This window comes from Sinocyclocheilus grahami, unplaced genomic scaffold (assembly GCF_001515645.1).
Source record: "Sinocyclocheilus grahami isolate Dianchi unplaced genomic scaffold, SAMN03320097.WGS_v1.1 scaffold411.1, whole genome shotgun sequence".
Taxonomy (NCBI): Eukaryota; Metazoa; Chordata; class Actinopteri; order Cypriniformes; family Cyprinidae; genus Sinocyclocheilus; species Sinocyclocheilus grahami.
Window position 1 is genome coordinate 471,765 of NW_015505590.1, and position 17,407 is coordinate 489,171.

The 17,407-nt window shown below is 36.2% G+C and overlaps 1 protein-coding gene across 1 annotated transcript in view; it reads left to right on the forward strand.

The window, feature by feature from the left end:
• The window catches only part of LOC107550990 (vascular endothelial growth factor receptor 3-like), a 44,197-nt gene that overhangs the window by 20,656 nt on the left and 6,134 nt on the right, over positions 1-17,407 (forward strand). Inside the window, exons 12-24 of the mRNA XM_016232466.1 lie at positions 1,270-1,401; positions 2,039-2,145; positions 2,469-2,604; positions 3,349-3,453; positions 3,560-3,673; positions 4,009-4,097; positions 4,197-4,314; positions 5,001-5,101; positions 5,369-5,491; positions 6,272-6,383; positions 6,758-6,857; positions 6,964-7,069; positions 7,238-7,350. Of these exons, the coding sequence (XP_016087952.1) occupies positions 1,270-1,401; positions 2,039-2,145; positions 2,469-2,604; positions 3,349-3,453; positions 3,560-3,673; positions 4,009-4,097; positions 4,197-4,314; positions 5,001-5,101; positions 5,369-5,491; positions 6,272-6,383; positions 6,758-6,857; positions 6,964-7,069; positions 7,238-7,350 (1,456 nt within the window). The remainder of the gene's footprint in view (positions 1-1,269; positions 1,402-2,038; positions 2,146-2,468; positions 2,605-3,348; positions 3,454-3,559; positions 3,674-4,008; positions 4,098-4,196; positions 4,315-5,000; positions 5,102-5,368; positions 5,492-6,271; positions 6,384-6,757; positions 6,858-6,963; positions 7,070-7,237; positions 7,351-17,407) is intronic.

Sequence of the window (17,407 nt, forward strand, 5' to 3'; positions counted from 1 at the left end):
CCATAAATGTGCTTTGCAGTCTCTGCATCAATGTCTGACAGAGGTTAAGTGCTGGTTGGCAAATAATTTTCTTCAATTGAATGAAGATAAGACAGAGATGATTTTATTTGGTAATAAGGGTTATGTTAATTATATCTATGACTGCCTAGGGCAGTTTCCTGGGAAGAAACTGTCCTGTGTAAAAAACCTTGGTGTCATCTTTGACTCTGAGCTCAAATTTGACCGACAAATTAATGCTGTTGTTAAAAATAGCTTTTTCCATCTAAGGTCAATATCTAAGCTGAAGTCCATCCTCTCTTTTGAAGATATGGAGAAGGTTGTTCATGCTTTTGTGTCATCTCGTTTGGACTATTGTAATGTGTTGTATCTGGGTTTGAATCAGCTCTCTCTCTCTCGTTTGCAGCTTGTCCAGAACTCAGCTGCCAGACTTTTAACAAGTACAAAGAGGAGAGAGCATATTACTCCTGTGTTAATCAAACTGCATTGGTTACCTGTACGATACAGAATTTATTTAAAAGCGTTGCTGTATGTTTATAAGGCTGTGCATGGTCTATCACCTGATTTGTTATGTTACTGATTACTGTGTCTGTCAATCCAGTAGATCTCTGCGCTCAATTGAACAACTACTCCTAATGGTTCCGCGATCTCGTCTAAAATGTAGAGGGGATTGTGCTTTCTCTGTGGCAGCTCCTAGGCTCTGGAATGCCCTTCCTCTGTTTATTAGAACTTCTCCAACTTTGGGTGCTTTTCAGAGTTCGCTTAAAACTCATTTGTTTTCTCTAGCTTTTGACAGTTTTTTAGCTGTGTATGATATTTGTTGTTACTATTATTATTTATGTATTTTTATTTTTTTATTTTGTTTTACTATTATTATTTTTCATTTGTTTTTATATTATTCTTATGTTTTTTATCTTTCTCTGTACAGCACTTTGGTTCCAGTCGTGGTGTTGAAAGTGCTTTATAAATAAAGTTTGAGTTGAGTTGAGTAATATGCGTGCTAACAAGCAACTAGTTGATAGTGAGAATTGGTCCTTAAAATAAAGTGTTACCTAAGTTTTTTATGGCATCAATCACATTCTTTTTTATTTTCTGAAAGCATTGATAAATAAAGAATATCACAGGCTATATATCATTATGGATTCATTTTTCTTACAGTTCAGAAAACATAAAAACACAAGGCAAGAAAGCCATAACAAAAGAGGATGCTGTGCCTTAAAGCCATGGCTGGCTGGCAGGTTGTGTGTTTGACAGTTTTGTGGATGTGTTCAGGGATCTTCCTGCAGGACTCCAATCGGACTCTCAGCATTCAGCGAGTGCGAGAGGAAGACGCTGGTCTGTACACCTGCAAAGCCTGCAACCAGAGGGGCTGCGTTCAGTCCTCCGCCAATGTGTCAGTCATCGGTGAGAGCCTCTTATTTGCGTTAGGTGGCGCTGTAGTATACAGTTCACTCTCCTTACTTCAGGATTGTGCTTTACCCTTCAATTTACATTATGTAGTGGAACATATACAATAGATTCAAGCTTATGTACACAGACGAGCACACAACATACACATTTGTTTTTATACCATAGTGAGGGCTTCACACACTGATGTCTGTTCTTAAATATTCTCAAGCTAATTTTAATTACAACACCCTTACTCTACCCTAACTAAAACTAAAATGTTTGATTTTTAATTAAACTTATTTCATCCCTTTATGAAGATGTGTTTGCTGTGAGGACCCCAAACCCTTACCCTAACAGACATAGCTCCTTTCTAACCTTCATTCATCTTGCCTTTACCATTGTATACATAATGAAATGTGTTATATGACAGCTAATATGTAATATTAGTATTTGCGTATAACGTAATAATTTGAGAAAAAACTTGAGAAAAAAACAAGCAACAAATTGTCAAAAAAAAAATCATATTTGTCTTTTTTGCCAAACAAACTTCTAGAATCTACAACATGTATTAAAATTAAATCAGTTTAGAAGATGTGAACTTTCATATTCAGTTACAATGATAAGCTTTAATACAATAACTTTTGTCTGCCAGGCTTTGATGACAAGACCAATGTAGAAATAGTGATTCTCATCGGAACGGGAGTCATCGCCATCTTTTTCTGGGTCCTTCTCCTTGTTATCTTCTGCAACGTCAAGCGAGTCAGTACAATGTGCTTCATTTTACATGCAATCATAACACTTCAATACATCTCTATTAATGAACATAGTTACACAAGAAACATTATTTAAATCTGCCCATGATGCCAGCGAGGCTTTTCAGTAATAAGATGCACTTACATCAATGCCTTGCCTTCAGTACAACATAAGAGCAAATCATATCAGCACTTCAGCGCTGAACATGAGTAGTGGAGTCAGCAATTCTACGAGCTGATGTGGAGCGCAGCCGCCTCAGGCTCGCTGTTTCTGTCTCCTTATAGGCTGCGGTATCATCCATCAGTAATTGTTATGATGTTGTCCTGCAGGTGAACCCAGCAGATATCAAGACAGGCTATCTGTCAATCATCATGGACCCGGGGGAAGTGCCGCTTGAGGAGCAGTGTGAATACCTGCCCTACGACTCCAGCCAGTGGGAGATATCCCGAGACAGACTGCTCCTCGGTACGTTCACAGAGAGTGCATTTTAAAAACTCTGATACAGGCTTTAAATTGGTCCATATGAAGAACATTCATGGCTTGTATCCCAGAAGTAAAGCATATTTATGGTCTAGACATTTTCAGTATTAGGCTTGACTGTACTCAGGAATCTTTGTATGATGTGATAAAGGGTGGTTTGTGAGGGTTTGTATTTTATTTTTTTTAACAAATGTAACATTAAAATATAGAACGGGGCCTGCTCAGGTATTCAAAATAAAACTGAAACAGTGATATATCTTATCAAATCAGGCTGTTGTTTAAGTAAAGAAGTATATATAGTCTGTGTCACTGTGCTCGTTTACATGTGTACAGCTGATGTTAACAATTTCAAAGTGTCTCAGTTCACAGTAAATGCTGCTTCTCACAAAACTCCATCTCTGCAAGCGCTATGAGTTTAACATGGATTCGGGAATGTAAAGTGTGCTAGGTTCCCTTTATTTGTGGACAGACGTTGACAGCATTTTGCCAAAATAAAAGCTCAAGGATTTGACTGTTTGAAAGTGAAGAATTTAAGACACTAATATTTGTATTATAATTTGTAATGTCTGTTGGTTCTGAAGTGTGAAGCTAAATGTGAACATGCAATTTCCATTAGCAGCAGAGTCTTTGTTCTTTGTGGTGTTCTCAGTCTCTCAGCATGAGCAACATGTGATAATCAGTGACGCATTCTAATCTTGCATGCTATGTATTTATTCTTTGTTCATGCAGGGAAGGTGCTTGGGCATGGAGCTTTTGGGAAAGTGATCGAAGCTTCAGTCTTTGGGCATGACAAGAAAACCTGTTCAAACACAGTGGCAGTGAAGATGTTGAAAGGTTCAATCTTACCGAAAAACTACAGTTGATACAAAAATGTCCATTCACTTTCGTATATATGATATATATATATATGTATACTTAACGGCATGTGTGTATATCACAGAGGGAGCCACAGCCAGTGAACACAAAGCTCTGATGTCAGAACTTAAGATCCTCATTCATATTGGAAACCATCTCAATGTTGTCAACCTTCTTGGAGCATGTACCAAACCCAACGGTATGAACGTACCATTATAAAATAGATACCTTTTGGTCCTGGATGCTGATTGGTCAATACAGTGATTCAGTATCGAAATATTACATCCTCAGCTACTGTGTATATCACTGCAGGATGTAATGTTTACATGTCAGGGACCATCTTCTGGCAGAATGATACCACTTACAAAATGCACTTACTTTTTTTGTGTTGACCTGGCCAATATGGCAGTATTTTATGAAAAAAGCCATAACCTTTTAAACACTGTTTGATTGTATCTTTGTAGCTCAATATGGACATAAATCTGTTTGTCTGCAGCATCCTTCTTACTTCTTCTCTACATCTCTGATTGTCAGGTCCTCTCATGGTTATAGTGGAATATTGTAAATACGGAAATCTCTCCTACTTCCTGCGTGCCAAAAGAGAGTTCTTCTTACCGTACAGGGTGAGAGAAATAAATAACAGGATGATATAGTACATATATCCACCTTCTCACAATAATAACTGATATGTGTTCTGGTGTAACGTGTGCTTGTGTCTGCAGGACCGTTCTCCTAAAACCCAGAGTCAGGTGCGACGAATGATAGAAGCGGGTCAGGTCAGCCAGAATGAATGTCAGCCATCCACCACTTCCAACATCAACCCTCCAATGCAGTCTCGTGGTAAGAGCACTCAGAAGTCAAAGAGCAGAATGTCTAAAGATATATAAAGATTATATATTAAATATGTACAGATGTTTACCCGGTGGATAATAAAGCTGCCTTCACGTGCTATCAATATGACTGTGAATACAACTTCATGTGCAACTTATGAGTAGGAAAATCTGGTACTGGGAAAATATCATTTTGATACCCGAGTTTCTGAGCTGAAAGGAGCCATACATTTTCAACAGAAAAGAGTGAGCTTTGGGTTCAGGAGTAAACTGTAGTATTTATTCTTTTATCAAAATACTGACAACTTGTTAATTGATTTTGGTTATGCATTTGAATTGGAAATATGCTGCAATAAACCTTTTGTTTCTAACAACATAGCACTTGAACAGTGAAATAAAGCTTTAAATCAAATGTGCCACTTGCGTGGCAAAATTATTCGGTTTCAAAGCATTCAAAATGCCACAAACTGGGGACACCTGCTGGTGCATAGAGAACTCAGCACAAACATGCATATAACACGCCTATTATAAATCAACTGCAAATGTGTTGTTGAAAGTTGCTAATAGCATAGCAACATGCTCAGAAGCACTTAAAACATCCTAACAGTCTTTTTATTGAATTCCCTTCCTGATTGATATTCTTATATAATGCATTTAAGCCTTTTCTGATATTTTCTTTTGTTTTTCTTTCCCCAGCTGCAGTGGATGATCTTTGGAAGACTCCACTCACGATAGAGGATTTGATTTGCTACAGCTTTCAGGTTGCTCGAGGGATGGAGTTTCTGGCGTCTCGTAAGGTACATTTCAAACATGTATTCAAGCTCAACCTCTCTGATGAATCAAAAAAAGGTTGTAGATTATTAATAGGTGAACTTTAGAGCTCTTCTAGAGCTGTCCATGCTCATCAAACAGGGGAAGGTTATGCTGGATACAGATTTTTTACAAATGGGGACAAATACCTAGATCATATGAAAAAAAAAAACGGATGATGAGAAAGTTGCAAATATTTTAGATCTGCTCATCTATAAGGTATAGATATAGTAATCTTGATTTTGTTCTGACAGTGCATTCATCGTGACCTGGCGGCCCGCAACATCCTCCTGTCCGAGAACAACGTGGTGAAGATCTGTGACTTTGGTTTAGCAAGGGACATCTACAAAGACCCTGACTACGTGCGCAAAGGCAATGTAAGAGAAACCCTTTCAATAAAAGCATGATCCAGAAAGTTCTCTAGTGTAGTATTGTAGTATGAATCACATTAAAACTGTGAAGAAAAAAAGTCCAGGTCACATTTCACTCAAAAATAAAAAAGGACATTTTATTCGATGCATATATATATATATATATATATACAGTATATGTAATGCAGAAAGCAAAAAAGTAATTTCAAAATAATAAAAAGTAAGTATTTAAATATAATGATAGTATTTGTAGTACAGCATTTAATGTTTAAAAGAACAAATGATCATTAATTTACATCCTTACAAAACAAATTCTCAAGAAAAGGTCTTCAAGATGTGCTTGTTTTCTTATTAATTTATTTCATTTAGATTTTTATGTAAAATATGACCTGGACATGTGAAATGTGACCCCACATGAGATTCAATATGAATGCATTTCAGTAAAGGCCAGTGGTTCAAAATGACTTTGTCTGGCCTTTGCGTCATGATATAAAGATATCAGCAATCCATTGAAAATTGTCAGAAATGTTGAGGCAATATTGAATACGTAATAAATATCATTTGGAAACATAAAATACCGAAGCAAAAGATGAACATGTAACAATACTAGTAGTATTACTGCATGACATAAACATAATGAAGCAGAAAGGGTAAGTTTATGAGATTACCCTTCAGAGGCATTGATGAATGGTTGACCTACTGCAAATCATATCAGCTCCAGGATCATGATAAGAGTGTATTCTCCCACAGGCACTATTATAGGTGAAATGTTATCTGTCTTTGCAGGCTAGACTGCCGCTGAAGTGGATGGCTCCAGAGAGCATCTTTGATAAGGTTTACACCAGTCAGAGTGATGTATGGTCATTTGGAGTGCTGCTCTGGGAGATTTTCTCACTAGGTAAGAGTCTACCTGAGTCTACTTTTCTGCTCATGTACTGTATATGGTATAATACATTTTTTTCTTGTTTTTGAAAGTCTCTTACGCTTACCAAGGCTGCATTTTTTTGATAAAAAACATACAGTAATACTTTAAACTGATTTCTATTTTATACATTTTAAAATATAATTTCTTCTTTTGATGGACCCCCCTCCCAAGCGCCCATGAATTTTCTGCAGCCATTAATTAATTCTTCAGTGTCACTTGATCTCTCAGAAATCATTCTAATAAGCTGATATGCTGCTCAAGAAACAAATGAATTCTGTTCTGTCTACATTTTCTTAAACTTATATAAAGTCTTTGATCACAGACTTGATTGTATCATGTCCCATTAGGAGCGTCTCCATACCCGGGCATCCAGATCGATGAAGACTTCTGCAAGCGGCTCAAAGACGCTACCAGGATGAGGGCACCAGACAACGCGTCCCCTGAAATGTGAGCATTGGCCTGATGACTCTGTCTGAGTGTTTGATCTACTCCAAGCTGCTAGTCAGACTGAAACTCTGAGCACTCGTGTGACGTGTGATGCGTGTTCTGCTAGATATGGCATCATGCTGGCCTGCTGGCAGGGCGAGCCCAGGGAGAGACCCACGTTTCCAGCTCTGGTGGAGATACTTGGAGATCTACTTCAGGAAAACAGTCTACCCGTGAGAAAAAAAAACAAACAAACATACATTTCTGTACATTCAGTAATAATATCTGAGCATTACACACTACCTTCTTTATATTTCAACTCAGCTGGTTATAAAAGTGATAGAATGGCTAACGGTGTATATTTTAGTGATTATGTAAAATAGTTTTTTTTTTTATTTTAGGAAATCCCGTTCAATGTGTCTCAGAGCTCAGAGGATGATGGCTTCTCACAAGCTTCCTCTAGACCACCATCACAAGAGGAGATCAGACTCGCCTGCAACACAATGTCCACTCGGTACATACACATTTTTTATATCAGTGTTGGGGGTAGGGTTGCCAACCATTCCATATAATACAGAATCGGCTCGTATTTAAGGCATCAAACAAGCGTTCCATATGAAAGCTATACAGAATGCAGTTTGTCCCCGTATTTAAGCAGGGCTGCCAACTCTCACGCATTCAGCGTGACACTTTTCTCACGCTCTCACGCCACACATCCATTTTCTCACAGTCAAAAGCACCCTCAGTTAAAACTATAATAGGATATTGGCCAAAAAAATGGAGTAAAGGCTCCAGTGCGTATTTGTGTTTGCGCTCTGGAAAGCGTCAAGATTCTTTACAATGTGTTTTCGTAGTACTGAGCAATGAGCCAATCACAGACATATCTCTGTTGATTTCTTGAACACCTGTGATTGGACATTGCGTTCACTCGCCTCTAAACTTTTTCCCTGCACGCTGACTCCTCTCACTGTAACAGCATGTAAATAAGAGATTCATTAATTATAAAGCAACTTTCTGAGATCGCGATGAACTGAAGTGACACATTTTTTGTGATTTTAAAGGAATGGCTATTTGCGCACATTCTAATCCGCTCAGAATATGAATAAAAGTTTTGCTTTTCGTGTTGCCAACAGCCATAAACATCGGGTGAAATAAGTATTGAACACATCACCATGTTTCTCAGTAAATATATTTCTAAAGGTGCTGCTGACATGAAATTTTCACCAGATGTCCAAGTAATCCATAAATACAAAGAAAGCAATACAAATAAGTTCAGAAATTAAGTTCTGTGTAATAAAGCAGAATGACGCAGGGAAAAAGTATTAAACACACTTACTGAAATTTATTTAATACTTTGTACAAAAGCCATTGTTGGTAATGACAGCTTCAAGACTCCTCCTGTATGGAGAAACTAGTCACATGCATTGCTCAGGTGTGATTTTGGCCCATTCTTCCACACAAACAGTCTTCAAATCTTGAAGGTTCTGTGGGCCTCTTCTATGAACTCTGATCTGTAGTTCTTTCCATCGATTTTCTATTGGATTCACGTCAGATGATTGGCTGGGCCATTCTAGCAGCTTTACTTTCTTTTTCCGAAACCAATTGAGAGTTTCCTTGGCTGTGTGTTTAGGATCATTGTCTCGCTGAAATTATATGAATTTTGCCAGTGCTACACCATGATGTTTTGGGGTGATGTGCAGTGCCATTTGACCTCCAAACATGGTGTGTATTATGGCATCCAAAGAGTTTAATTTTGGTCTCATCGGACCAGACTATCCATCTCATCTCCCAGTATTTCACAAGCTTGTCTAAATGTGGTGCAGCAAACTTTAAACGAGCTTCAACAAGCCTTGAGTGGTGAGTGTGCATACAGGCCACGTGCATTACTTATTGTACTTATTTTCTTTGAAACAATTGTACATGCTAATTCCAGGTCCTTCTGAAGATGTCCACAAGTGCTCCTTGGCTCTTGGACAACTCTTCTTATAATTCTTTTCACTCCTCTGTCAGAAATATTGCGAGGAGCACCTGGTCGTGGCCGGTTTATGGTGAAATTATGTTCTTTCCACTTCCGGATTATGGCCCCAACAGTGCTCACTGGAACATTCAGAAGTATAGAAATCCTTCTGTAAACAATGCCATTAGTATGTTTTGCAACAATAAGGTTGCAAAGGTCTTGAGAGAGCTCTTTGCTTTTACCCATCATGAAATGTTTCTTGTGTGACACGCTGGTCATGAGACACCTTTTTATAGGCCATCAGTTGGGACTGAACCAACTAATATTAATTTCCACTGACAAGGGGCAGGATTGCTTTTTAATTACTGATAGATTTCAGCTGGTGTCTTGGCATTCCATGCCTTTTTGCTCCTCCCTTTCTTCATGTGCTCAATACTTTTTTCCCTGCGTCATTCTGCTTTATTACACAGAACTTAATTTCTGAACTTATTTGTATTGCTTTCTTTGTATTTATGGATTACTTGGACATCTGGTGAAAATTGCATGTCAACAGCACCTTTAGAAATATATTTACTGAGAAAAAGGGTGATGTGTTCAATACTTATTTTACCCGCTGTATACATTGTACAAGCAGCAAAGTTCCAGGAGTGACAGCCTAATTCCCTCATAAATGCGGGATTCATTTTCAAAATCAAGCAATGCAGGCTAACAGATTCATAGAAAATAATTTGAAATATATTAGGTTACTTATAAATAATTGCAGTTGCAATTATTTATAAAAGTAATGACTAGTAAATCTTGGAATTCTTTGTACATTGCTATTCTTGTTGTGGTAAAAAAAAAAGTTAATAGTTTTGCAGCACTGCAACAGTTATTTTCCATAATTTAATATAAAAACATAGTAGGGGAAAGTGGGGTAAGATGAGCCATTTTTTATTGATGTGGTCCTCAAGATAAGGGGAAATGACGCAGAAGTACAATAAAATTATCTAAAGTAATTTCAGGATGTTTCCTATATCATTTTAAATGATCAGAATGTATCTATGACAAAGGGTTCTAAAAATATGTCTTCTTATAAAAAAGTGTTTCTGCGGCTCAATATGCAAGGTAAGTTGACCCAAGTCAGTGGGTAAGATGCCCATCTGAGTGTAAATTGACCACCTGAATGAATCTGATTCAAACCCATGTGAAATTTTAAGATAATTTACCTCTTTTAAAAACTAATTTAATAATCAAATTTCCTTTTTCAAACAGTCATATTTCTTTTCTTAAGACTAACTTAACATAAAACCAACCAAATAAAGGTTAGATTTCAATCAGTATATATATAATACTCCTGTGTGTGTGTGTGTGTGTGTGTGTATTTATATATATTGATACATAGTTTTTTTATGGCTCATATGTGACCCTGGAGCACAAAAGCAGTCTTAAGTCGCTGGGGTATATTTGTAGCAATAGCCAAAAAAAAATTGCATGGGTCAAAATTATACATTTTTCTTTTATGCCAAAAATCATTAGGATATTAAGTAAAGATCATGTTCCATGAAGATATTTTGTAAATTTCCTACCGTAAATATATCAAAACCTAATTTTTGTTTAGTAATATGTATTGCTAAGAACTTCATTTGGACAAATTTAAAGGCGATTTTCTCAGTATTTTGATTTTTTTTGCACCCTCAGATTCCAGATTTTCAAATAGTTGTATCTCGGCCGAATATTGTCCTATCCTAACAAACCATACATCAATGGAAAGCTTATTAATTCAGCTTTCAGATGATGTATAAATCTCAATTTCGAGAAATTGACCCTTATGACTGGTTTTGTGGTCCAGGGTCACATATAGTATGATAGGGAGAATATGGAGCTCATACTCAACGAGGATAAAACACCTCAATTTTATTCACCCAAAAAAATAAAAAAATATTCAATTCGGGGAACTTGCTGATATTTATGAAATTGTGATATCTTGTAAGGTAAAGATTGAAGGAAGACTTCTTACAGATATTATTACTCTTACAGCATGGTGTATTGCTCATGCATAAAAATGACATGGTACATGCATAATACTGAGCTAACAACAAGTTGTCAGTTACCAAAATTGATTCGTCCAAAACTTCAGAAGTGTACGCTGGAGGATTTTTGTGTTTTATGACTCGTCCCACAATGTTCTGGAATGTTTCAGAAAGCACTAGAATTTTACAGAATAGTCCAGAATGTTACAGAAACTTCTAGAATGTTCCCATTCTTGTGAAAGCAAATTATATAAAAATAAAAAAAAAACATGCAAAACAAAAACTTTTCTGTACTAAACCATTTTTTCATAATTAATGATAGTTCTAAAATTTACCTGACCTAAATATTTAACAAAATGTTGATTATATAGTGCAATAGTACAATAATAATTGGCACCACAGAATTACAGAAGAACCAGAAAAAAATGTAAGTGAAACAAATTTTTGTTACATTGTGTAAAGTTCAGATCGTTAAGTGTTCTTTTTGAAATAGTGCTAACGATAAAAAAACGATTCTTTCCTTTACTTTATAAAATCAGTAAAGATTTTACAGCAAAAAGACACATGTATGTACAGGACCTGAAGTGGAAAATCTTTAGTATTAGTAATACTAGCTTTTACTTGCCAAGTATAAACTATCAACGACAGAAGTCTTCTCTGGCTTGCTTAGTTGGGGACACTTCATTTCCGGCGATATCGTTGACATAATTGCAAAGATATTATTTAAACTGAGCTGGATGATCACATCACTGAATTCAATGATGAACTGTCTTTAACTGAAAATTGAGTGTTTACTATTGTCATTTTGCATTATTGACACTATTTTCCTAATTAATGCTGTTCAGTTGCTTTGACACAATCTGTATTGTTAAAAGCGCTATATAAATAAAGGTGACTTGACAGAAGGCATGTCATAGATTGTGTACAACAGGTTTTTTAAGTTCTGAAGATGTTAAGAATTTAAAGGCTTTCATGTACATCAAATATGATTGAGTGTAGGTTTAATAGGGTTTAAGTAATATTAGTACTTTCTTCTAGAATGCTGGATTAGGAATTTGAATAAGCCATAAATAACCCTTAGTATGAAAAACACATTATGTCTATGATAAATGTGTCTTATCAATGGAGAGATGTGCTATTGTCTTTCCAATCAATCAGGCTTAGATTTTTACACGACGGACAATGAAACGGAAAAAAAATCTAATGTATTTACATTTAAGAATATCTTGGGTCTCTCAAGACCAAAATATTATAGAGACAGGATTGTGGTGGACTTTCCACTGTTCTTATGCCCCTTTGTCGAATATATTTATACAGTGGGTACGGAAAGTATTCAGACCCCCTTACATTTTTCACTCTTTGTTATATTGCAGCCATTAGCTAAAATCATTTAAGTTAATTTTTTTTCCTCATTAATGTACACACAGCACCCCATATTGATACAAAATCACAGAATTGTTGACATTTTTGCAGATTTATTAAAAAAGGAAAACTGAAATATCACATGGTCCTAAGTATTCAGACCCATTGCTGTGACACTCATATGTTTAACTCAGGTGCTGTCCATTTCTTCTGATCATCCTTGAGATGGTTCTACACCTTCATTTGAGTCCAGCTGTGTTTGATTATACTGATTGGACTTGATTAGGAAAGCCACACACCTGTCTATATAAGACCTTACAGCTCACAGTGCATGTCAGAGCAAATGAGAATCATGAGGTCAAAGGAACTGCCTGAAGAGCTCAGAGACAGAATTGTGGCAAGGCACAGATATGGCCAAGGTTACAAAAAAATTTCTGCTGCACTTAAGGTTCCCATTTTTTTATCAGGAGACATTATTATTAAAGACAATAAACTCAAAGTACTCATTTAATAACCTAATTAAGAAACAAGTCTCGTGTCGAATGGGTTCATAATGTTTATTTTGATTCCTTTTCAACATTATGGTACACCTTTAAAAAAAAACTAACCTGAATTTTGAAAAAACAAACCAACAACAATGAAAGCAGCTGTTGCTGTGGTTTATTCTAACCATGGTAAACAAAGAGAATAAAGTGGCGTAGCCCAGATTTGATTAAGTAGGGCTAAATTATATCTGCTGAAACGAGCGTGGAAACTCAGCAGTCATGGTTTGTTTGATTAAAGTTTGACTAAAAGAAATAAAATAGTTTGAGCCACGAAGCTGAAAAGTAGGTTGTGGTTTCTGTTCTCATTAAATGTAGTGAAAATACACTTCTGTTGCCATGTCAACTTGTGGCAACGTTTCACACATTTTTACACACGCAATCACACATTTGATGCATAGCTTGCTTTCATGTGGAACAGTCCTGTGTAACCAGTGCAACCAGATTTTAGAACACGGTCAAAACACTGACAGGAAATGATTCAACCTCTTTACAGCAGTGTTGAGAGGGAACGCTTGACAAGACCTAAACAACACGTTTCCAGCCTAATCTTCACAACAATAAAAGGTTAACCATTAAACTTTATAAACTGAGGAAATAAAAGTACCGTTAAGCCACAAAGTACCTTTAGAGACACCGAAATAAACAAAAAACATTCCTTCAAGAGTCTTTTAGTTAAAAAAAAGAAGACATTCATAATTTCCCTTCAATCAAACAATCCAAATAAAATGCAGGTCTACAACCAGAATGACATCAGAGTGCAAGATAACCGAAATGTAACATGGAAAGAGAATCTGGGAATACACATTACTTAATTAAACCCAAATAAGACCGGCATCCACTTCTTTAAAAACATACAGGTTCATCTCGTGAAATATGTACAGCTCACAGTCCACCCCCAAATCAAAAGAAATATGAAAATCAATCCGATTTTAGAAATATTAAAATTGTTTGGGCATTTTCATGATAATTAAAAACACATTTAACCCCAAACTCTCATTACCGTAATGCATCTGGACATAATTCTCAATGATAATTCCCATTAGTGTAATACAATCGTGTAAAAATACAGTAAAATCTTTTAAATCTGCACATATTAAAGGCAACAAAAACAACAACATACTACAATGATGTGCAAACTCACTATAAATAATACACAATTATTTGTATAATGTAATGAGAATCGGGAGAAATGGGTTTAACTGTCATGCAAATAAATCACAATGTAAAAATGTTTTTACAACTTCATTTTTGTCCATTTCATTTTGAGGTGCAATATGACCCCAAAAATCAAACAAGACATGCTCTCTGACAGGTTTCATGAGGTTAACCCTATCATATCAAGCAGGACTTGGTAAAAAAAATAATAAAAAAGCCCAGTTCCTATGAAGGTACATATTGAATCAACTCCGTGATTATTTCTCTTCAAGGGGAATTCTATTTAAACTCTTTCACTATAACCAATCAAAGTGACACTATGCCTTGTATGTAACACTATACACTTACACATCTCAGTCATGTGTATTTGAGCAAGGAAACCCTGGCGTCCTTCCAATGAGCCAGACAGGTTCTTTCCACATCAGTTCTATGAAAGTTGTGGGTGAATTAATATGGCAGTGAAGTACGGAAACCACCTACAAGCCCCAAATGAAATCCCTGTAATTCATTGTATTAAATGTTTAGAGATGAAATCCAGCACACAGAGAATTGAACTGGCATGACAATCTTTTCCAGTTAGTGTGGCTCATAATAAAAGGGTGTAATGATGGGTGTGCAGAGGTTTGGTTGGCATAAATAAACGGCATGGTACTTAGATAGGAGTACTCATGACATTTTCCCAATCTGGATTTTCTTCCAGGCTTCAGAGGCCGTGAATATGCAGGAGTCAATGATGCCGGCCACTGTGAACGTCCCACCGATGATAGCGCAAATCTGACCGAGACAAAGTCAACATGTATATCATTAGGGAGAGAGAGAGACCGCGAGAGAAAGAGAAAGCTATAAACACAGAGAGCGACTCACAGTAGTGATGAAGCGGTAGAACGGCTGTCTCCTCTCGGTGTATTTCACGGTGATTGGACTCAGGTCATAGCGAAACCATATCGCCGGGATGATGCGTCCCGTATGGCTATATGCCACATACTCCTAGAAAACAACCCAACAAATAGAACTTTTGGTCACACTTTAGCTTGGGGACCAATTCTCACTATTAATTAACTATTAACTATGAATAAACTCCTAATTTGCTGCTTATTAATAGTAAGCTAGTTGTTTAGTGTAGGTATGGGGTCGGATTGAGTGATCTAAAATAGAGTCATGCAGAATAAGACATTAATATGTGCTTTATAAACACTAATAAACAGCCAATATGCATGCCAATAAGCAAATAGTTAATAGCGAGAATTGGTCACTGAACAAGCTTTTTCCATTTTCATGCGTAATAAAAGATCAACATTACAATAGTATCTATCATTGAATTAGTAAATAACCATACAGTAATGCTCAACTAATGTTCATTAGTATACTGCACTATATTCTAGTACTGTTTAAACTGAATACATGTGTTCTTCAAGAGGTGGAAATTCATTCTCTTTATAGGGGAACAGATTTTTAACAGTGGAATTCCTGGTGAAAAACTACATTACCCATGATTCTGCAGAGAAATCTAAACCAATCAGAGACCTGAAATGATCAAACCAGGCCAAAGAGCTACACCCACTCCCATGAGGCACTGTAAATGATGTCTCCCTACACTAGCAAACTACTTAAATATTTGAATATGCATATTTTGCAATAGACCTAATATATATATATATATATATATATATATATATATATATATATATTAAATCAACAATTTAATACTACTCAATAGTTTTTAATTTGATTATGTCATGTCACAAAACTTCATGGGGTTGCATTTCTTTCCCTCAATAAAGTTAAGTGCACAACAAACTTGTACCTTTTGTCTTTCTGTCCCATTTTCAAATAATTGTTTGCTTCTTTAATTGTTTGAACTGTATAAATGCATACAGTTCTGTGTTGTTTTCCTTCATATTACTTATAATAAATCATACAGAATTGTATGTGAAATAAAAAAAAATACATATTTCACAGCATGAATGCATTAGTGGAGATGTGGGTGACCCCTGAAATCAGGTGTCAATTTATTAGGACAGAAATTAATACATTACTTTTTATTTGGTTTTAATTAATAATTATTTAAGTTAAAATATTATGAATATGATAAAAAAAAAATTATGTAAAACCAACAAGGAAAAAAAAAAATTTAAAAGCAGCCTAATTGTGTAAGGATAAAACCCTCATAGTCAAGTCAAATCTCCAGTTTAAAACAGCCAATGTAAGCCATTTGGCCACAATTATGGCCTCATTGCTGATTAAAAAGCAGTCTTTGGCCAACAAGCAATATGTATAATAAGACCAAAGTTGACCTGAATTTGGACAGCGTTGACAATTACAACAACTATATGCATATGAATATCAAATCAGTTGCTGCTGAACACTTTCAGACTTTCTGTTTCACACCAGGTGTCAGAACAAGGGTTTGACACTACACTCATACTTTGAGTACTTTTCACACCCTCTGAATCAGAACAACCTGACTACATATTAACTCACAGCACATGGCCTTCTGGTCACGTACACACATAATGCCGCCAGCTGTCACTGCAAACGTCCCCTAAGTGTCTTTAGAGGTGATAAATGGTTGATGGTACTTAATAATAGAGAGACATAATTCATTCAGCATCTGTGGTAACCACAGGCTGATTTAAGAGCCATCAGCAAAGCGTATTCATATATTTAGACTCGCAACTTCACGCGAGCTTCTCAGTAACGTGGATGTGTGTGTCTCAGATTACCTTGTTTGCCACGGTGTATTGGTAGGAAAATCTCTGCTTCCCTCCCAGGTCCTCATAAACTGTAGGGACGATTTTGAGAATGTAATCGTGAGATGCTAAAGCTGAAGAAAAAGAAACACATGGCTTCATTTCTCTAGAAATTATACACAGATACAGATAAACAAACAAACAGGATGGTGGCTTATTTGATTTGAGTGACGTAGTTCTTTCTCCTGTTACTATGATCTATTTATGTGCTGTTTTGTAATACAATCTGTGTGACTTGTGTTCGGTTGGACGCTCATAAGCATTACACTTTGATGTCTCTCGGTTACATGAGTCCACAAATGAACAAGCGTAAGCAGTGTGTGCAGCAGTAATGCAGCAATAACAGTCCTGCTCATACTTAAAGGTTTGAACAACCTTCTACAGTAACTCATGTTACTTCCCCCCTACTAAGGACATGTATGATACTCAAAAAACATGGCTTAGGATTCTTAGGACTATCTGGGGCAAAAGATTTGATAAATGTTTTGGTAGTACAGTTAAGATCTGTTCACACCAAGGATGATAACTTTAACCATATGGTTATAATTATCATTCTACTTCTATGAGAATAGCAAAGTCCACACTATAGCACAGAGGATCAATATCGTTAGGATCAATATCGTTGGAATCACTTTCAGAACTATTTTTTTTTCCAGCTGATGAATCAAAAACATTGATAGCCAATTAGAATCCACTCAACCTTAAAGAGATTGAGCATTCGGACCGTCCCTCTAATCCTGCCTTGTCAGTTAGAAGATTTATTGCCATTTATACACAGTCATGAGGATTT